Source organism: Epinephelus fuscoguttatus, linkage group LG18, assembly GCF_011397635.1.
Source record: "Epinephelus fuscoguttatus linkage group LG18, E.fuscoguttatus.final_Chr_v1".
Lineage (NCBI taxonomy): Eukaryota > Metazoa > Chordata > Actinopteri > Perciformes > Serranidae > Epinephelus > Epinephelus fuscoguttatus.
Window position 1 is genome coordinate 35,718,370 of NC_064769.1, and position 16,639 is coordinate 35,735,008.

A 16,639-nucleotide genomic window follows, 5' to 3' on the forward strand; every position below is an offset into this window, starting at 1 on the left:
AGTCTTAAAGCTTTCATTGGTTTCTTGTTTGGTCGGTTGTTTCCTAGCTTATATATTGCATAATAGAAAACATACATCGTCTTCTAGTCTTTGGTATTTGGGCTAGTGTGTCAGCTTATTGTCCTAAAGGAGACGACAGCAGTGGAAGTCTATGATTCAAAGGGTTTTTTTCCCCAGTGAGGTTTTTATGTTTTATAGAGTTTACCCTTCGGCTTCGTTATGGATTCACGATGGATTTGCAAAAAGGCGGTTAGGCTACAAACAAGTCGTCGCAGTGAGCAGCCCCTCTCTCAGTTTGTCACCCTCGACAAAAGCAAAACAGACAAACAAACAAAAAGAAAATGTAAAAAGTTTGGTTTTCCTCCTCGCTTCGACCGGACGAAACCTCAACCCACGCCCGCAACCCCACCCCGTTATCTTCATCGCCCCGCCCCACCCTCAACCCCTCCCTGTCGCTTCCCCTCCCCTCCCCCTCCTCGCCATCTTATTATCACGCTTTGGTACAAGTGCTGGACGCCGAAGATTGGGCGCCGGGGCTGGCTCCGTCGTCTGTCCATTTGTCCAGGCTCCGGCGGCGGGCGTTCATGAAGAAGTTGCTGACGGTGGTGAGTTCGAGGCCCAGCTGCTGCGAGATGGTGAGCTGCATCTCCTTGGACGGCCGCTTGTTCTCCTTGAAGATGGCCAGAAGGGTGCGCCGCTGCAGGTCGGTGAAGACCAGCCGCGACTTCTTTGGCGTGTTGTTGCGGTCCTTCGCCGTGTCCTGCTCCTTCCGTTTGCACGCTGCGAGGAGGGAGGGGAGGAGGAGGAAGAGGAGGTGGTGATGGGAAGAAGAGACAGAAAATAAAGTGTTAGTGTTTGTTTTGTTTGAACAACAGGTCAATATTGGTGGATTTAGCAGCGTGTCTTATATGAAACACAAACTGAAGGTCTTATTGACACAAGTTCATATTCCTGTGTACATCTGTCTGTCTGTCTGTCTGTCTTCCACTGTATCTTTACTAAACCTCACCAACACAGTTGAGGTATTTCACTGATCTGGACACAATCAAAATCATATAAGATGTAAAATGCACAGTCCTGTAGCCAGAGACCATACAAACATTACATTTGTATGTTTTATATCATATCAACATTTCTAAAGTGACGTAGCACATGAGATGACTTCATCTGGGGAAGAAGGAGATGGTGGATGGTGTGACACCTAGGTGAGAGGCCTGCCAAGCTGCAGACTACTCTTTGAGACCAACAAACGATAATCTCAGTTGTTCTTAGCAAGTCATTGCTGCATTTAGCAACCAAACATGGATGTTTTTTAGCGACCTGTTGCTGTAAGACCACTGGGAATAGTGCTACAAAAAGTGGTTGTTTTTTACAAAGATATCACTGCATTCTCTGCAGGTACAATGTCACGAAAAGCAGTTGTTTTTACCTGACAGTGCTGCACTTCCTGCTCGGATAGTACCATGAGTAGCAGTTGTCTTTTACCGGGGACACTGCTACATTTTCTGCTGTTATGATGCCATGAAAAGCCATCGTTTTTTTACTGAGATATCACTGCGTTCTTTGCAGGTAGTGTCACAAAAATTGGTTGTTTTTAATTGATATTGCTGTATTTTCTGTTGGGATAGTGCCACAAATAGTGGTTGTCTTTTACCGAGACATTGCTACATTTCCTGCCAGTATAATGCCAGTAATCCCATTGTTTTTTTTGAACTGAGACATTGCTGCGTTACCTGCCAGGATAGTGCCATGATAAGCAGTTGTTTTCTACCCAATAGCGCCACATTTCCTGCCAGGCTAGTGCCATGAAAAGTGGTTGTTTTTTACCTGGTAGCCCTGCATTTCCTGCCAGGATACTGTCCTGAAAAGCCATCTTTTTTTACCGAAACATGGCTGTGTTTCCTGCAGGTATAGTGCCACAAAAATTGGTTGTTTTTTACCTGATATTGCTGCATTTCCTGGCGGGGTAGTATCACAAAGAACGGTTATCTTTTACTGAGACATTTCTATATTTCCTGCCGGTATAATGCCATTAATGCCATTGTCTTTGTTTACTACAACATTGTTGCATTTCCTGCAGGTACAGTATAGCTGTTGTTTTCTACCCAATGGCGCTGCATTTCCTGCTGGAGTAGTGCAACAAAAACTGTTTGTTTTTTACCTGATTGTGCTGCATTTCCTGCTGGGATAGTGCCACAAAGAGTGGATGCAATTTACCAAGACATTGCTACATTTCCTGCTGGTATATTGCCAAGAAAAGTGGTTGTTTTTTATGTGACAGCATTGCATTTTTTACTGGGATAGTGCCATTGAAATTTGTTTTTATTGCAATATCACTGTGTTCCCAGTAGGGGTGTGCCACCAAAACAAGGAGTTTTAAACCAAAACCAAACCACACCTTTTCCAAACCATAACTAAGTTGTTTTTGTCCCTAAACCTGAAGTTTCAATGTATCCGCTACATAATAACGTACAAATGCAACATAGCCGTGGCTCACAGAAAAGTACAATGCCAACATTTATCCAGGCGATTGGGTTGAAAATGCAAAGTGAAAGTTTGAGATGCAGTTCAAAAATGAACGTGAAGTTACTGAGCGTGTTTTCACCCCAGACCTGTTGGGTTCATTTGGGTGGTTTGGTTAGGGAAAAAAAGGTGAAACCATTGATTTAAGTTTTTGTTTTTGTTTAAGTTTTTGTGCATTTTAAGACTGTACTTGTATCAATGACATTGATGTTCCCAACAGACCCCGAACTGTATAATATAATAAACTATAATAATATAATAGCAATAACACACCCTATAATGTGTCTGCTGTTGTGTCTCAGTCAGTCACTGAGGAGGAGGAGGAGGAGCGTTTGATTTGATTATCTCTCTGAATTAAGTATGCACGACTCAGAGCTCGGCTGATCAGTACCAATGAGGTTATGGACTCAATTCAGTAATAAAACTATTATGTGAGGGGAAACTATCCTCACTGTTAAACACACACACACACACACACACACACACACACACACACACAGATTCACACACCCCTCCTCCCATCTCCTCTCAGCTTCTTATCACAGCGTTTAGCGACCTGACGACAGATACAAATGACAGAGAGCAGCTCGTTGTTTCTCTGCTGCTCTCTGCCTGGTGATAAATGGTTGAGTAGTTTAAGAGCCTCATAATCAATACACATATATGATGTTTACACTCAGAGAAACATTCAAACCACAGGCTCCATGTTTTTTTTTATTTTTATGGCTGCAGCATTACATCAGATGGAAATATTCCATCATCTTAAGAGACATCTGGATCTCCGCTAGAATCCAAGACATGATGTTTACTCTTAGTACAGTGTGCACACATGACCTGCTTTGAATGACACTGTGTTAGTGTTTGTTTAATTAGCACTGTGGCTAGTTGCTGGATGATATGACTCAGGTCTGCGTCTGTCTGTGTGACTCATTATATAGTAGATGGTGGTGATTTTTGTGTTGCGTACTCTGGGTAAATAGGTGAATGTTATAAAGAATTCATGGTAATCCTCCAGGCTGCCAGGAGTCAAACTGCTGAGGCTGTAATACAGGTTGTCACTGACAGGTGGTACTATTGATCTCTGAATATGAAGAGCGCTGAGCCACAGACACACTGGGTTTAAAACATGTATTCAATATGTCTGTGTGTGTGTGTGTGTGTGTGTGTGTGTGTGTCACAGATACAGCGACAGAGACACGTCTGTTTTGAATCATCACAAAAAAATGACAATAAATTTAAGTAAATTAAAGACAAACAGAAATAACACTGTAATGATAATAATAGTAATAGTATAAATATCAGCTTGATCTTTTAAATGTTTATTTAATTATTTTTTTGAACCTGTTTTTAATGAAACTATTTTATAAACTAGTTTCTTATATGTACTTTATTATTTTACTTTTTTTAGTTTCTTTTTATTTCCCTTTTTTGTCTGAACACATGTTGAGCACAGTGACTATTCCCTATTTATATTTATTTATTTTGATTTTTTTTTTGTGGAAACATAACCACACATTAAGCACAATGACTATTCCCTATTTTTATTTTGCCTACACATAACCATGCATTAAGCACAATGATTATTCCCTATTTTTTTATTTTATTTTATTTTGCCCAAACATAACCACACATTAAGCACAATGACTATTCCCCATTTTTATTTTTTTATTTTATTTTTTTTCCCAAAACATAACCACGCATTAAGCACAATGACTTCCCTATTTTTATTTTTTTATTTTATTTTATTTTTTTTGCCAAAACATAACCACACATTAAGCACAATGACTTCCCTATTTTTATTTTTTTATTTTATTTTATTTTTTTGCCAAAACATAACCACACATTAAGCACAATGACTATTCCCTATTTTCATTTTTTTTATTTATTTATTTTTTTGCCAAAACATAACCACGCATTAAGCACAATGACTATTCCCTATTTTTATTTATTTATTTTTATTGCTTTTGCCTAAAAATGACCACACGATAACCACAGTGACTAATCCCTTTTTTGTTCCAAATTTGACTGTAGAGCTGAGGATTATTAATTATATTATCATTTTTATTTTATTTTATTTTATTTTATTTTGACTTATTTATTTATTACCAGATTTACTTAGAATATTTAAATAGGTTGGACACAAACATGTTATTGCAGATACACAGGCCATATAATATGGTATACACTAAAGGCTCATCAGCTTGAGCACAGAATTGTGTCACAGTTTTGTTCTTGTTTATTCAGAGTCCAAACCTGAAACGATCTTGGACGTTGGACTCGACTATTTACAGGCTGATCTTTGTGATAAAACATCTGACTGTGAGCTGAAGTGTGTTTTTGTGCGGCTGAACTGTTAATGACTGTTATCACGACCTTTCTTTTTTCTCCCAGAAACCCAAATCTGTGTCAAACCATTATTTAAACAAGGGAGAACATGAAAGCAACTGTTGTTTTCACTGCTAGTAAACCCACAGCTATTCCTAACTGCTGCTGTCATGGTCTTTCTACAACTCTGCATGCTGCTACAACTCCTAATATTCTATTTGCTACCACTGTACCTGTACGACAGGTAATAACATCTGTGTAGAGGCAACAATTCATCTACTGTAGGCTTAAATCGTGAATTTCAAATTTCCTCCGTCAGCTCTAATGATGGGAAAAAATCCCGGCTTTACCATCATAAAATAATGTGATAATAACAACAAAATAAAACTAAACTACATGAAGCATAAAACACAATAAAAGCATGAAATGAGTGAAATGGTAAAACCAGAAGATACATATTAAATATTCACAAAAAGCTTTGTCATAAAATTGTTAACGTATGATTTACTAATATTAGTGGTTTTGGTCAAAATATGTTGAAATATATGTCAGTATATCTTAAATATATGAATATGTTGATGTCTATAATTAAAGCTACAGAAATAAATGTTCATATATATAGTTATATAATTCTTTTGTGCGCTTTTGTAGTGTTTGTTTTGCACCTGTCATTTCCTGCCTGGCCTTGTGTTGATCATCATGAAGCTCTGGTAGCTGTGAGTAACTGGAGGTACTTCCACCTGACAGAAGAGAGTATACAGGGTTTTATTTTTCCATGCATATTCATGCATGCAGATTAATTAAACACCACTGAAGGTTTACTGTTATGAGTGACTGCAGCTGCCACGTGTCGTTTGCACTTTGATTTACACATTTCAGTTTGCACTTCCCGATGGCTGCCAGTCACAAAAAGTTTCCTTTCCTAAATGTAGTTGTACATATGTACTAAAACCAAGGTCCTGTATCGGCACCATGGTGTCAAAAACATTTCTAAACATACTCGACTATAAACTGGGACTTCCCAAACCAAAACAACAACCAAAAAAACCCTTTAAACCAAATGATTTTTAGCTCAGGTGTCTGGCTGTTATTTGATCCTGAAATCACCAAATCAGTGCTCAGTAATATAACAAGTTCCCTTTTAGACACGGCATATGTAACATTGCTGGCTTCATCCTTGTGTTTCAGTTATGTCTTTCTCTCTTTAGATATAGGTGTCTATTACATAAATGCTCCATAATGACTTCATTCGGACTGGATTTTATCACATCTGACAGTGCACCAGCAGAGAATGACATTAAGGGTATACCGGTCGGCAGATTTTAAACAGTATCACCAGTGAAAATGAAAGTGAGAGCCAACACCAGCTTTGTCCTTGTTTTAGTTGCCTCTGTGCCATCGATAGCTGTGGCCTGAGGCGTTATGTTTTCAGGGTGCCCCCACATACGTACGTCCCATCCTTGTGAGCGTGATATCTCAAGAACACCTCAAGGGAATTTCTCCCAATTTGGCACAAAGGTTGACTTGGAATCGAAGATGAACTGATTAGATTTTGGTGGTCAGAGGTCAAGGTCACTGACCTTGCGTCCATCTCATTCTTGTGAATGCAATATATTACAAAAAAGTTGAGGGAACTTTCTTAATATTTGGCACAAATGTCCACTTGTACTCAACAAAGAATTTATTGGATTTCGGTGGTCAAAGGTCAAGGTCAGTGTGACGTGATATTTCAAGAACAGCTTGAGAGAATTTCTTCAAATTTGGCACAAACGTCCACTTGGACTTAAGAATAACCTTATTAGAATTTGGTGGTCAAAGGTCAAAGTCAGTGTGACCTCACAAAACAAGTTTGTGGCCTTTACTCAAGAATTGCTAATCATGACATAACTTCACTTCAAAAATGTCTAACAGTATAAAATAATGAAGTGATGACATTTTATATCCAAAAGGTCAAAGGTCAACTTCATTGTGACATCATAATGTTCTGCACAGAACACTTTTTTGGCCATTACTAGACGTCATAACTCAACAGAAGGGGAGACATTTGTTCAGATACTGAATTGGTGACTAATCTTGGGTGTCCATCTTGAAACTGTGCTGATTGTATAGATCTTCTGTATGTGAAGCATCCATGTTTTCACAGACATGGATGGACACTGTAAGAGTACAAGAGCTGACTAGTTTTTGTTTTGTTTTTTCTCTGCGCTGCATCTGAGGTTTGCGTGCTTACAGTCGCCATCAAGTTCAGACTTTGCCTGCAGGCTGTGCCCAGAAATGACCTGAACACAACAAAATAAGCGAAATAAAATAAAGCAGGCAGAGGTTGATGATTTGATTGATGTATGGTTTTCACTCTTGCTCAATACTGGACCAGTTTCAAAAATAGTTTTCTCCATCAGACACAAAAAAATAGGTAGTAGGGTTGAATTAAGTTTGTACACAAACTGCATTAAAGCATTTTGCTGGATACTCATTTTAACATTTATGGAGGCAGTACTAGTGTGATTGTTTTAGTTGTATAAGTGTATTCTCTTTTTCACCTCCTTGCTGCACTGCAAGACAGACACAAATAATCTACCATGAGAAATATCTTGTCAACAAACAACAATTTAAACAAATATTTCAGATAGGTTAACAAATATTTAATGAAAAGACGAAATGCTGAAATGCTACTTCAAATATTATGGATAGATTTCTAATGTACACCTTTCCCTCCCTGTCTCTCCCTTTTCTGCTTACAGTAGCTCGATGAAAAACAGCTCGGCAGCAGTTCACCCCAGACTTTAAAAAAAGTGCAGACACATTTACGTGTAAAAAGGGAGCAATCAAAATCACCCACCCACACAAACGCAGTGCGCCGTCAATGGAGAAAGAGCACGCTCGAGTGATTCAATCAGGCTTTTTTCCCCCTCTGGTCGAGGTTACAGTGAGGATCAAATACGCAATTATATTATTCAAAAGGGGTTTACCGGTTTGAGAAGGGGGGAGAGTGAGGAGGGGGGAGGGGTGGCTTTTCTTTAAAGGTAAGGGTTGAATCAATGGGATCAATAAAGCAGGGTTCGTCTGTCTTTCATCAGCTCTCTCAGTCTCTCTCGCAGACATCAGTGTGTTGCTAAATGCATCTCTAACTGCAAGCAAGATCAGCAGAAAATACGGAGAATCTCTTGCCTTCTGTATTTTCTCTCTCCGTGTGAGTCAGCTGTCACAGAGCGCCTCCCTCGTCTTTTATTAGACACAATCATTGTAATTAAAACTGCAATCGTAGTCTCCTAACAGCACAGCCATCATTACATCATCATCTTTATAACCATGTCAAACATATCCGGATTCACCTACATGCATCTGTAGCATAATGTTAGTGATTATACCATTGCATTGGTGAATTCTCGGCTCTAATTGGCTTCAGGGTGTACGTTAAAAAACTGATACTGGACACCTACTAAGTGGTTCTGGTGAAATACATAACAGTATCTGCATCTGTAATCTGTTTACAATTAATTTCCAATACTGATTATTGTCCTTCAGTGCCTCGTCCTCTGAACACCACTGGATGGAGACTGTAACACACCCTGCATCCTACTACTCCGCCCCAATGAACATAAGCAATAATTTCCCTTCCCATTCGCTATTCAGCTCGCTACTTCAGGCTGTGGCCGATGGTAACATTACACACAGGGTATCGGTTGTTGCTGCAAAACCTTAATTTGGAGGCAGAGATATGGCTGGACAGATAGCCAGTCTTGCTAAAAAGACATACTGTCAAATTATATTTACTGTCCTATTTACTTGAGTGAATAGGACAAATTATTTATCGTTATCGTTTCGATTACATAAGATCTTTATGATCTATAATGCATGTATTACGTAAACCCCCAGGTGTAACCAAGGGAACGCTGCAGATATCTCACCAAAACACACCCAGTTTTGGTGGCACAACTGCCGTTAGAGATGCCGGCAATGTCTTGCTGAAAAACAGTTTTGCTGTTTGTTGGTGGTGGTCTGCAGCTTTACAGCTGTCTCACCTAAGTCTCACGCCATCCACCATCCATCTCCCAATGACAAAGGCAGCTCATATACATGTATTCAGAATTGCATCACGTTAGAAACATTGATACGATACATATAAATGTACAGATGTTACATAACCATGGTTTGCAGAGACGTACACTGCCATCATTTTCTTCAGGCAACTGGGCTGATGGTCCATACGCACATCAGTACGTTTATAAACTGTGCTTTTCCTGCTTTGTTCCTGTCTGCTAAAGCAACGTTAAGAAAGAATCTGTCCAATCAAAAGACAAAGCCCTGTCTAGAGCATGACAAACCAACAGACAGCTATATAACCATGACCCTGAACTACACAAAGAAGTAGATGAAAAAGCTGGTCAATAAGAACCCTGAAAAATAAAGCTATTAGCAGAGGGCTACCTGGGGCAGTGACGTCTATAGCACTTTTTTCCACACCTTTGTTCCTCAATATATTGGAAGAGTCACGTAACAATTCTATTAAAACATGTTAAAAAAGCCAGCGCTATTTTGGCCACAACTGCCATTGCATAAAATGTCGCCTTACAGAGGAAGTAATGGCACACACTCTGATATAACAAGCCAAAGAACTCGGCCTATGTTTTCCACGTCTATGTGTCAACACTGAAAACAGAGTTTATAAAATCCCTGAGCTTCATGCTGGATCTGTTTTTTAGCAAACAACAGCTGGCCCCAGTGCACAGCTTCCTGAAGTCTTCTTGTCACAGTGAGGTTGCCATGTTTGGTACCGTTAGGCCCATACAGAGAACAAAACCACATCTGGCAACCTGTGCTGTAGCTGAAGATGCTGCACAGAAAAATTAGGTGTCCACCAACTGGATAAACTGCTACTAGACTGAGTGTTAATTAGTGAGCTTTTGAGGCGTCGAGAGGTGCATTTTCTAACCTTGGGTGTAACCAGGCTAACTGTTTTCCCTGCCTGCGGTCTTTATGCTAAGCTGGGCTAGGCTCATGACGTCCTGACTCCAGCTCTGCACACACAAACATGACATTGATTCTCATTCTCAGAAAGGAAACAAATAGTTTTGGAGGATTATTAATGTGCACCTCCTCCTGTACTGCCTTAATATGCACATTCAGCACATCCAATGCATCAAAACATTGTTTTCCAGTTGGAGCCGCGCCTCGTTTTCAAACTATATGCTTTGACTAAAATGAACAATGACAGCAATATAGTCCACGATGAGCAGCGCTAAAATCAACCTGCGTAGTTGTCCTCCATTGTGACATTAGAAAGTGTCACATTTATCTTGCAAGTGTACTCTTCTTCAACGTTTGCTTTACTTCCTGGATTTTTCCCACATGGAAATTCTGACTAATCAAGAGCAGCTTTCTCACACAAGGCATTTAATCTGGTCCTCTTGTAAATGCTGCCGTGAGAACACGAACCAACTCTAGGCAATTATACAACTTTGGAACAACATGAGTCCCTGATTCAGACCAAAGGAGACGACTCTAGGTCTGAAAGCACCCTACGAGTTACAAGCTGCAAGTTACAAGTTGCTGACACAATCTCAGATAACGACTCCAATACGTCTTGAACCAGGCTAAATAAGTGGTGGAATGATCCTTTTTGAGTCAGACTCAGACATTAACCACATCTGTTCACATCCATTGAGAAACACAAGACCTAAAAACACAATCAGCTGTTAACACCCACTGCTGACCAAAAGGTCAAGCCTTCCAATATGGCAGCTGAGAGGCATTATTCCACCTTAAAGCCTTTTCTCTACTCACTTAAATGGGGTTGAGTCAAGTGCTGCGCCTCGAGAGCTGGTAACACTCAGCAAACACGTCAGTGCATGATACAGAGGTTTTAAGAGTCGAGGGCTGCTAAACATCAATAGAAACATCAAGGTGATGTTTTATTGAAGCAGCAGCCATTTCAAGTGAATACGGAGAAACAGAACAAACAGAGCAGAGAGGTTAGGCTGAGGAAAGAGGATATAGAGGAAGAAAGAAGGAAGATGATGAGGAGTGTGGAGACGAGAAAGAAGTTAGGAGACAAGCTGAAAATGGGAAGATGAAGAGGCATGACTAGAAAGATTACTTTAAAGTTTACTTTAGTTAATAAATTGTTGTTGAGTTGAACTCTCATATGGACTCCCTCCTTGTCACATTCCATGGTCCCACATCATTTGTTGGTAGTATATAACGGCTATGGGCAATGACTCCTTAGATTCAATACATTTAACATGTGGTGTCCCTCAGGGCTCCAACTTAGGCCCAGTTCTTCTCAGCCTGTGGCACTCCATTACTGGGAAAACACAACATGAATTTCCATAGCTACGCAGACAGTACCCAGTAGGGGTGTTAATCTACAGGCACCTCACGATTCAGAGGGCAACAATTCGATGATGAAACATCACACGATGCCTCACAATGCAGGTTGATGAATCAACATTTTCCCAGCTGACACTGGGCAAGAGGCGGGGTAGACCCTGGACAGGTTGCCAGACTATCACAACCACCACAACCATTCACACTCACATTCACACCTACAGCTATTTTAGAGTCACCAGTTATCTTTGGATTGTGAGAGGAAGCCAGAGTACCTGGAGAGGTACTCCCCCACCCCAGGGTTGAACCCTCCACCCCTCGAATCAAGAACCCTCTTGCTGTGAGGCAACAATGCTAACCATTGGACCACTGTGCCACCCATACTGTAATATGTGACTGAAAACAGTATACAATTTACAGTATGCGTGGCTACGCTGTGTTATTTACTTTATCTTGTAACTAGTGTTCACTCCAGGGAAAGCCAAGACGCTGAGCAGGCCAGGTGCAGTTTTTTTTAAGTAAAACAGATAGACAGAGTTATTTTCTTTTAAGTTGGTTAATTCTGCAACGTGTTGGTCAGCAGCTCTCATTTGCTTTTAATTAATGTTCGTCTCTGGGTGAAGGCGGAAGAAAATATTCAGAATATACTGGAATTAACATCATATTTTGCATGCACATAAGACCGCGGCTTGGGCCGCATTTTCCTGACAGAACCTGACCCGACGGTTATAACCGAGCGCTGCCCGACCCTGACAGACTTTCTGATTTTTAAGTCCGAACCTGACCCGAGCCCAGTGCAACTTGTTACCTGACATAGTTATTGTAAGTCCCACATATTTTACATTTTACAAAACCAACTGCTTCGTTATGATCTGCATTGACGACTACATCGAAATGCCTCAATACCAACGAATCCTGCGTGGTTTTTGGCAGTTTTAAACTTTCCTGATAGCAAGTTTTGTCTAGTGTCCTCCATTTTCATTCGTTCAATCTCAATATTAACCACCTCCTGGCTCAAATGTAACTATTGGCTTGTGTTGCGTTCAGGCATTGTCACGTAAATAACTAATTCCAACACTTGAATAGGCCATAGCACAACACAGCAGCATGTCAAGTGGGCCAAACCCGAACAGAACCTGAGCAAAATTTCTGATTTGTTATCCCAACTTGGCCTGACCCGTTGGGATCCGATTGGTCCCGTTGGGCTCTGGTCGGGTATCCACACTCTAATGTATACTCTTATCGTGACGGCCCATCGGCAGATGGAGACATGGAATACAATGTTGGGTGATTCTGACAGTTCATTTTAAAGCTCATATTGATGATATGCAGATATTACCCTGCATCCCGACAATATACTTCATGCTTGCCTTACAAACGTAATTATTTAGACATTAAATTAACACAAGATTACAACCCCTGTCCTTTGTGAAGGTAAATTACAAGTCAACTCTAGCGTGTCTGCACTGTAGGCCGTCTTGGTGCGGTGCTGCTCTTGCGGTTGAGTCCTGCCTCTTTCCTTCTGTTAACATCACATTATTTATAAACATTTAGATAATTGATTGTTTTTATTTGTGAACTGATGTTGAATCGTCTATGTCCGCATTGTGATGCATCTAAGAACTGATCATTTCCCCACCACTAATACTCAGCTGACAACTTGATTACATTCGTTTGTCATATCTTTGGATGAAAGAACTTCTGACAGCTAAAAATTTAAAGTATTATTAGTATGAAATATTACATACTTTAAAACATTGCTTTTTCCTGTTTGTGTCTCTTTTATATTACTATTAATATTTTATTATTTACTTATTACATTAGATTGCCTATTGCCTTATTGACTGTTATTAAAAAACAGTGTGACTCATACAGATGTAGTCAGTCTCAGTCATCACTTATGACCTACTCCTAGTGTGTGATGGTGTATCTATCTGCAGAGACTCTGCCCTCTGCCTGCATTTTCTTATTTTTGTCTTATTTTGCTGTGTTTGGGACGCTCCTGGGTATAGCACACAGTTGAGGCCGGGACTTAACATAAAGGTAGCGACCAGATACCAGATCGTAAGCAGTCTGGGACTGACTTTCACTTTCACTGGTAATACTGTTTACAAACCGTAACAGCCAATCCCTGCATGGTATACCTTTTAAAGTTTATTAAAAGTAAAAGTTTATAGAGAGGAAGTGAGTGAGCCAGCAAGCTTTGGTTTCATTTTACAGACAGAGAGAAGGAGGGTGGAGAAAGAGGAGCTCAGCAGAGTCATTAGAGACTGTTTTCATCCTCACCACAAAGATAGATCACAGCCTGGCAGCTTTATCATGACAGCCTCAGTCTCCACAGTGCCCTGCGTGTGTCCTGTTGCTGATGGACACAGTTTCCCACCATGCAATATGTAACGGAAAATGTCTGTTACATACTTAAATTCTCCTCCATCTCAATTTCAGAAATGGAGATACTGACAAGTGACGAAAATACTCTGTTAGTCTGAATGTAGACCGGTCCATGCTTTTTTCTCCACATGCCACACTTTAATGTTGTCAGCTCTTGTACTTGTTTGTAATCTTTTTTTGTAAGCTGAAAAACAATGTTCAGCCATCAGTCGGCAACTCTATGGCCCATTCCTATTTTTTTACTTTTATCCCTACTTCCTGTTTTCGATTGTTTCTTTGCCCCTCAGAACAGGATTACAAACAGTAGTGGTTGAAATCTCCCCCTATGTAATGGGACAGCCCTTCAAGACCCTGATATGTCATCATTAGTAGTCGATGGCTTTTTCGTTAATGAATGCAACTATGGCAATAATGGTATAATCACACTGACATTTGCCTTTTATCTGATGAAGACAGAAAAGCATGGCCGCTCATGATTTGTTCCCAACTTATCTTTCACGGCAGCAATCGATCAAACAAGTCACCAAATAAAAAAGAACACTGCTTTATCACCAGGCTACTAGCGGTGCTCTGCAGGCTAACGTTAGCTACTAGCCTGCCAGTCTGCACTGATATTAGAGGAGAAGTGCAGCAACTTTGCTGCTAGACTTAAATTTTGGGTGTCATATGTCATCAAGAGGGGAAGTCATGGAAATATGTCAAAATGCAGGATCTGTCATACACAAATCAGCAATAACAATGTCATGTTTGCTTGCTAGCTAGTTAGCAGCTGAGTCATTAGCATACTACTCGTGATTTTTGTTTGTTTTGCGTGAAAAGAAAACTGACTATAATATACTGAAACATTACAACAACAACATTAAACTAAGAGAATACAATGGTTATTGTAATTTTTAAGCATTTATTAACCAAGAAACTACATTTGTATGTTTCCTTGTTGCTTGTGCCGCCATCTTTGCCAGTTTGGAGTGCGCCTCTTTAAAACCGCTGTTTGAAGGGCCCTGTAGGCCAAACACTTCACCTTACCCATCTATCCCAACAAGAATCAGGACACCCAAGCCCTAGGTATGAACACGCAAAATGGAAGGGTGTCCACTGAAGCGTATTTTTTTTCTGGAGCCAGTGTATTTATTGAATTATTTGCGTAGTGCCAGCAGCGTGAGGAGGCGTTGATTGTCTGTTTTGCGCTTTTTTGTGCTGAGAGTTGAAGAATGCTCAACTTTGGGTGCTTGTCACTGCCAATTTTTGCCTGTCAATTTCACCGTAGAGGGGACAAATACCACAAAGACCAACTGTCACATCTTACATGTACAAATACTGCAACAACAATGGAGGAGAAATATGTTAATATACTTAATATGTTGCCCCTCTTGACCCCACAGACTGGAGGGTCCGTCCTTGCTCCCTACATGCTTCAGCCTTCCCTTCATCCACAGTGAGTACTATGCCTTGCGCTGCCAGTTTTACTTCTGCTGTAATTCTGTATCATAGCAACCAGACGCAAACCAAACGCCTCTGCTTCCAGCTGGGTGTTTCCTGAGGAGCACCTGGTGTCTTCAGCTGGGAAAACACTTTGGTGGGCACGGGGCAAGGTGTGTATTGGGATTAAGCCTATCAGCTGTCGTCAAGTTTCATATTTAAACCTACTTGCATGTCAGACTGACTGATAATGAAAGACACAGTGAGAGCTGTGTGACCTTAAAACAGGTGTTTCTTCGCCATCAGGTTCTGTACAAAACTTCCCACCACCTTGTTAAATACAACGAAGGGCTCCTGCCAGATCAGTAGACGCTAATAGCTAATTATGCACTCAGAGCTAACAGGGAGGTTTCCTTCTTGGGATGTTGACCGTTTTCCTCATTTATCATTTTCATGGGCAGACGCAGACAGAGATAAAAGCGAGAGATTGAGATGAAGAGGTAGAGACTGGGAAGAACGACAGAGCAACACAATGAGAGATTAAAAGAGGAGAGCAGAGAGTTTGGGGATCAATATCGCTGAATATAAACCACAGATGTCTGTCAGGACTCCACAGACTCAGACAGACGGGTTTCTTTCTGTAAGAAAAAAGGATTTATAGCACAAAGGTTTGCCATCAGCTGGAGAGCTCCTCCTCCGTCTTTATCTGCCGTGTCTTATGTCCTGAGTTTCTTTGTCATTTAGTCTTTTATTGCTGTCTTGCCTTTTCTTCTGTCTTTCATCACTACTTTCTCCATCTTCTCCTCTCCTTCATCTCATTTTTTTCTTCACTGGCTCGTTTTTGTCTCGTCTGTCATCTATCCTTTGCATCCTCCTTGTTGTCTCTTTTACTGTCTCTCTTTGTCTCCATTATCTCCCTTAACTCTCCTCTCCATTGTCTTTCCTTTCCTGTCTTCCTCCCTAACTCTTTTTTCTCCTCTTCTCTCCCTTCCTGTCTCCTTGCCTCTGTGTCTCCTTCCTCTCCTCCTCCTTCCTGCCCCTCCTACCTCTCTGTCTTTCTCTTCCCCTCCCTCTTCCTCCTTTCTCTGTCTCTCCTCCTCCTCCTCCTCCTCTCTCTGTATCTTTTTTTTATTGCACCATTACCACTTAAGCCTTGGTATCCATTACACAGAGGGCATATAAGTGCAGGGTAAGTAGTAAAGTCGCCCTTCAACATACACTTCGCCGCTCGTGTGTGGCGCCACATTTGGACGCTTCGACACTCCGTCATGAGCCGGCAGAGCTGAGCGATGTTTTGATGAAATCATCAATCAGCTGTGACATGGTTACAGTGTTCCTGTGTGCGGTGTCGTCGTGATGTCACTGGTGACATTTCCCCCCCAGATGATCGTAACTGCTAACTGTCATTTAATTCTGCCTGCTCTGCTCTGTCACATGATTCTCACAGCATGTGATGGTCAGCTGGTGCAACACATCTCCCCAGAAGTAACTAAAAATATGCCTTAAACGCCTTAAATTGATTTATCTTAAGAATTATCTTAAAGGCCCAGTTTGTAGAATTTAGAGGGATGTACTGACAGAAATGGGATATAGTATAACAAGTGTCAGAAAAGCACAGATTTGTAACGTAAAAAACTGCTTTATTCAGTGTTTT

At 40.7% G+C, this 16,639-nt stretch overlaps 1 protein-coding gene across 2 annotated transcripts in view; it reads right to left on the bottom strand.

Annotated features, from left to right (window-relative positions):
* Positions 1-484: 484 nt before the first annotated feature.
* The window catches only part of onecut2 (one cut homeobox 2), a 49,528-nt gene continuing 33,373 nt past the window's right edge, over positions 485-16,639 (bottom strand). Inside the window, exons 2-3 of one of the 2 annotated variants that reach the window (XM_049603589.1) lie at positions 5,514-5,588; positions 485-780 (exon numbers count right to left, since the gene is read on the bottom strand). In XM_049603589.1, the coding sequence (XP_049459546.1) occupies positions 491-780; positions 5,514-5,588 (365 nt within the window). In that variant the 3' untranslated portion in view covers positions 485-490. The remainder of the gene's footprint in view (positions 781-5,513; positions 5,589-16,639) is intronic. The other variant, XM_049603590.1, reaches the window with a different exon arrangement.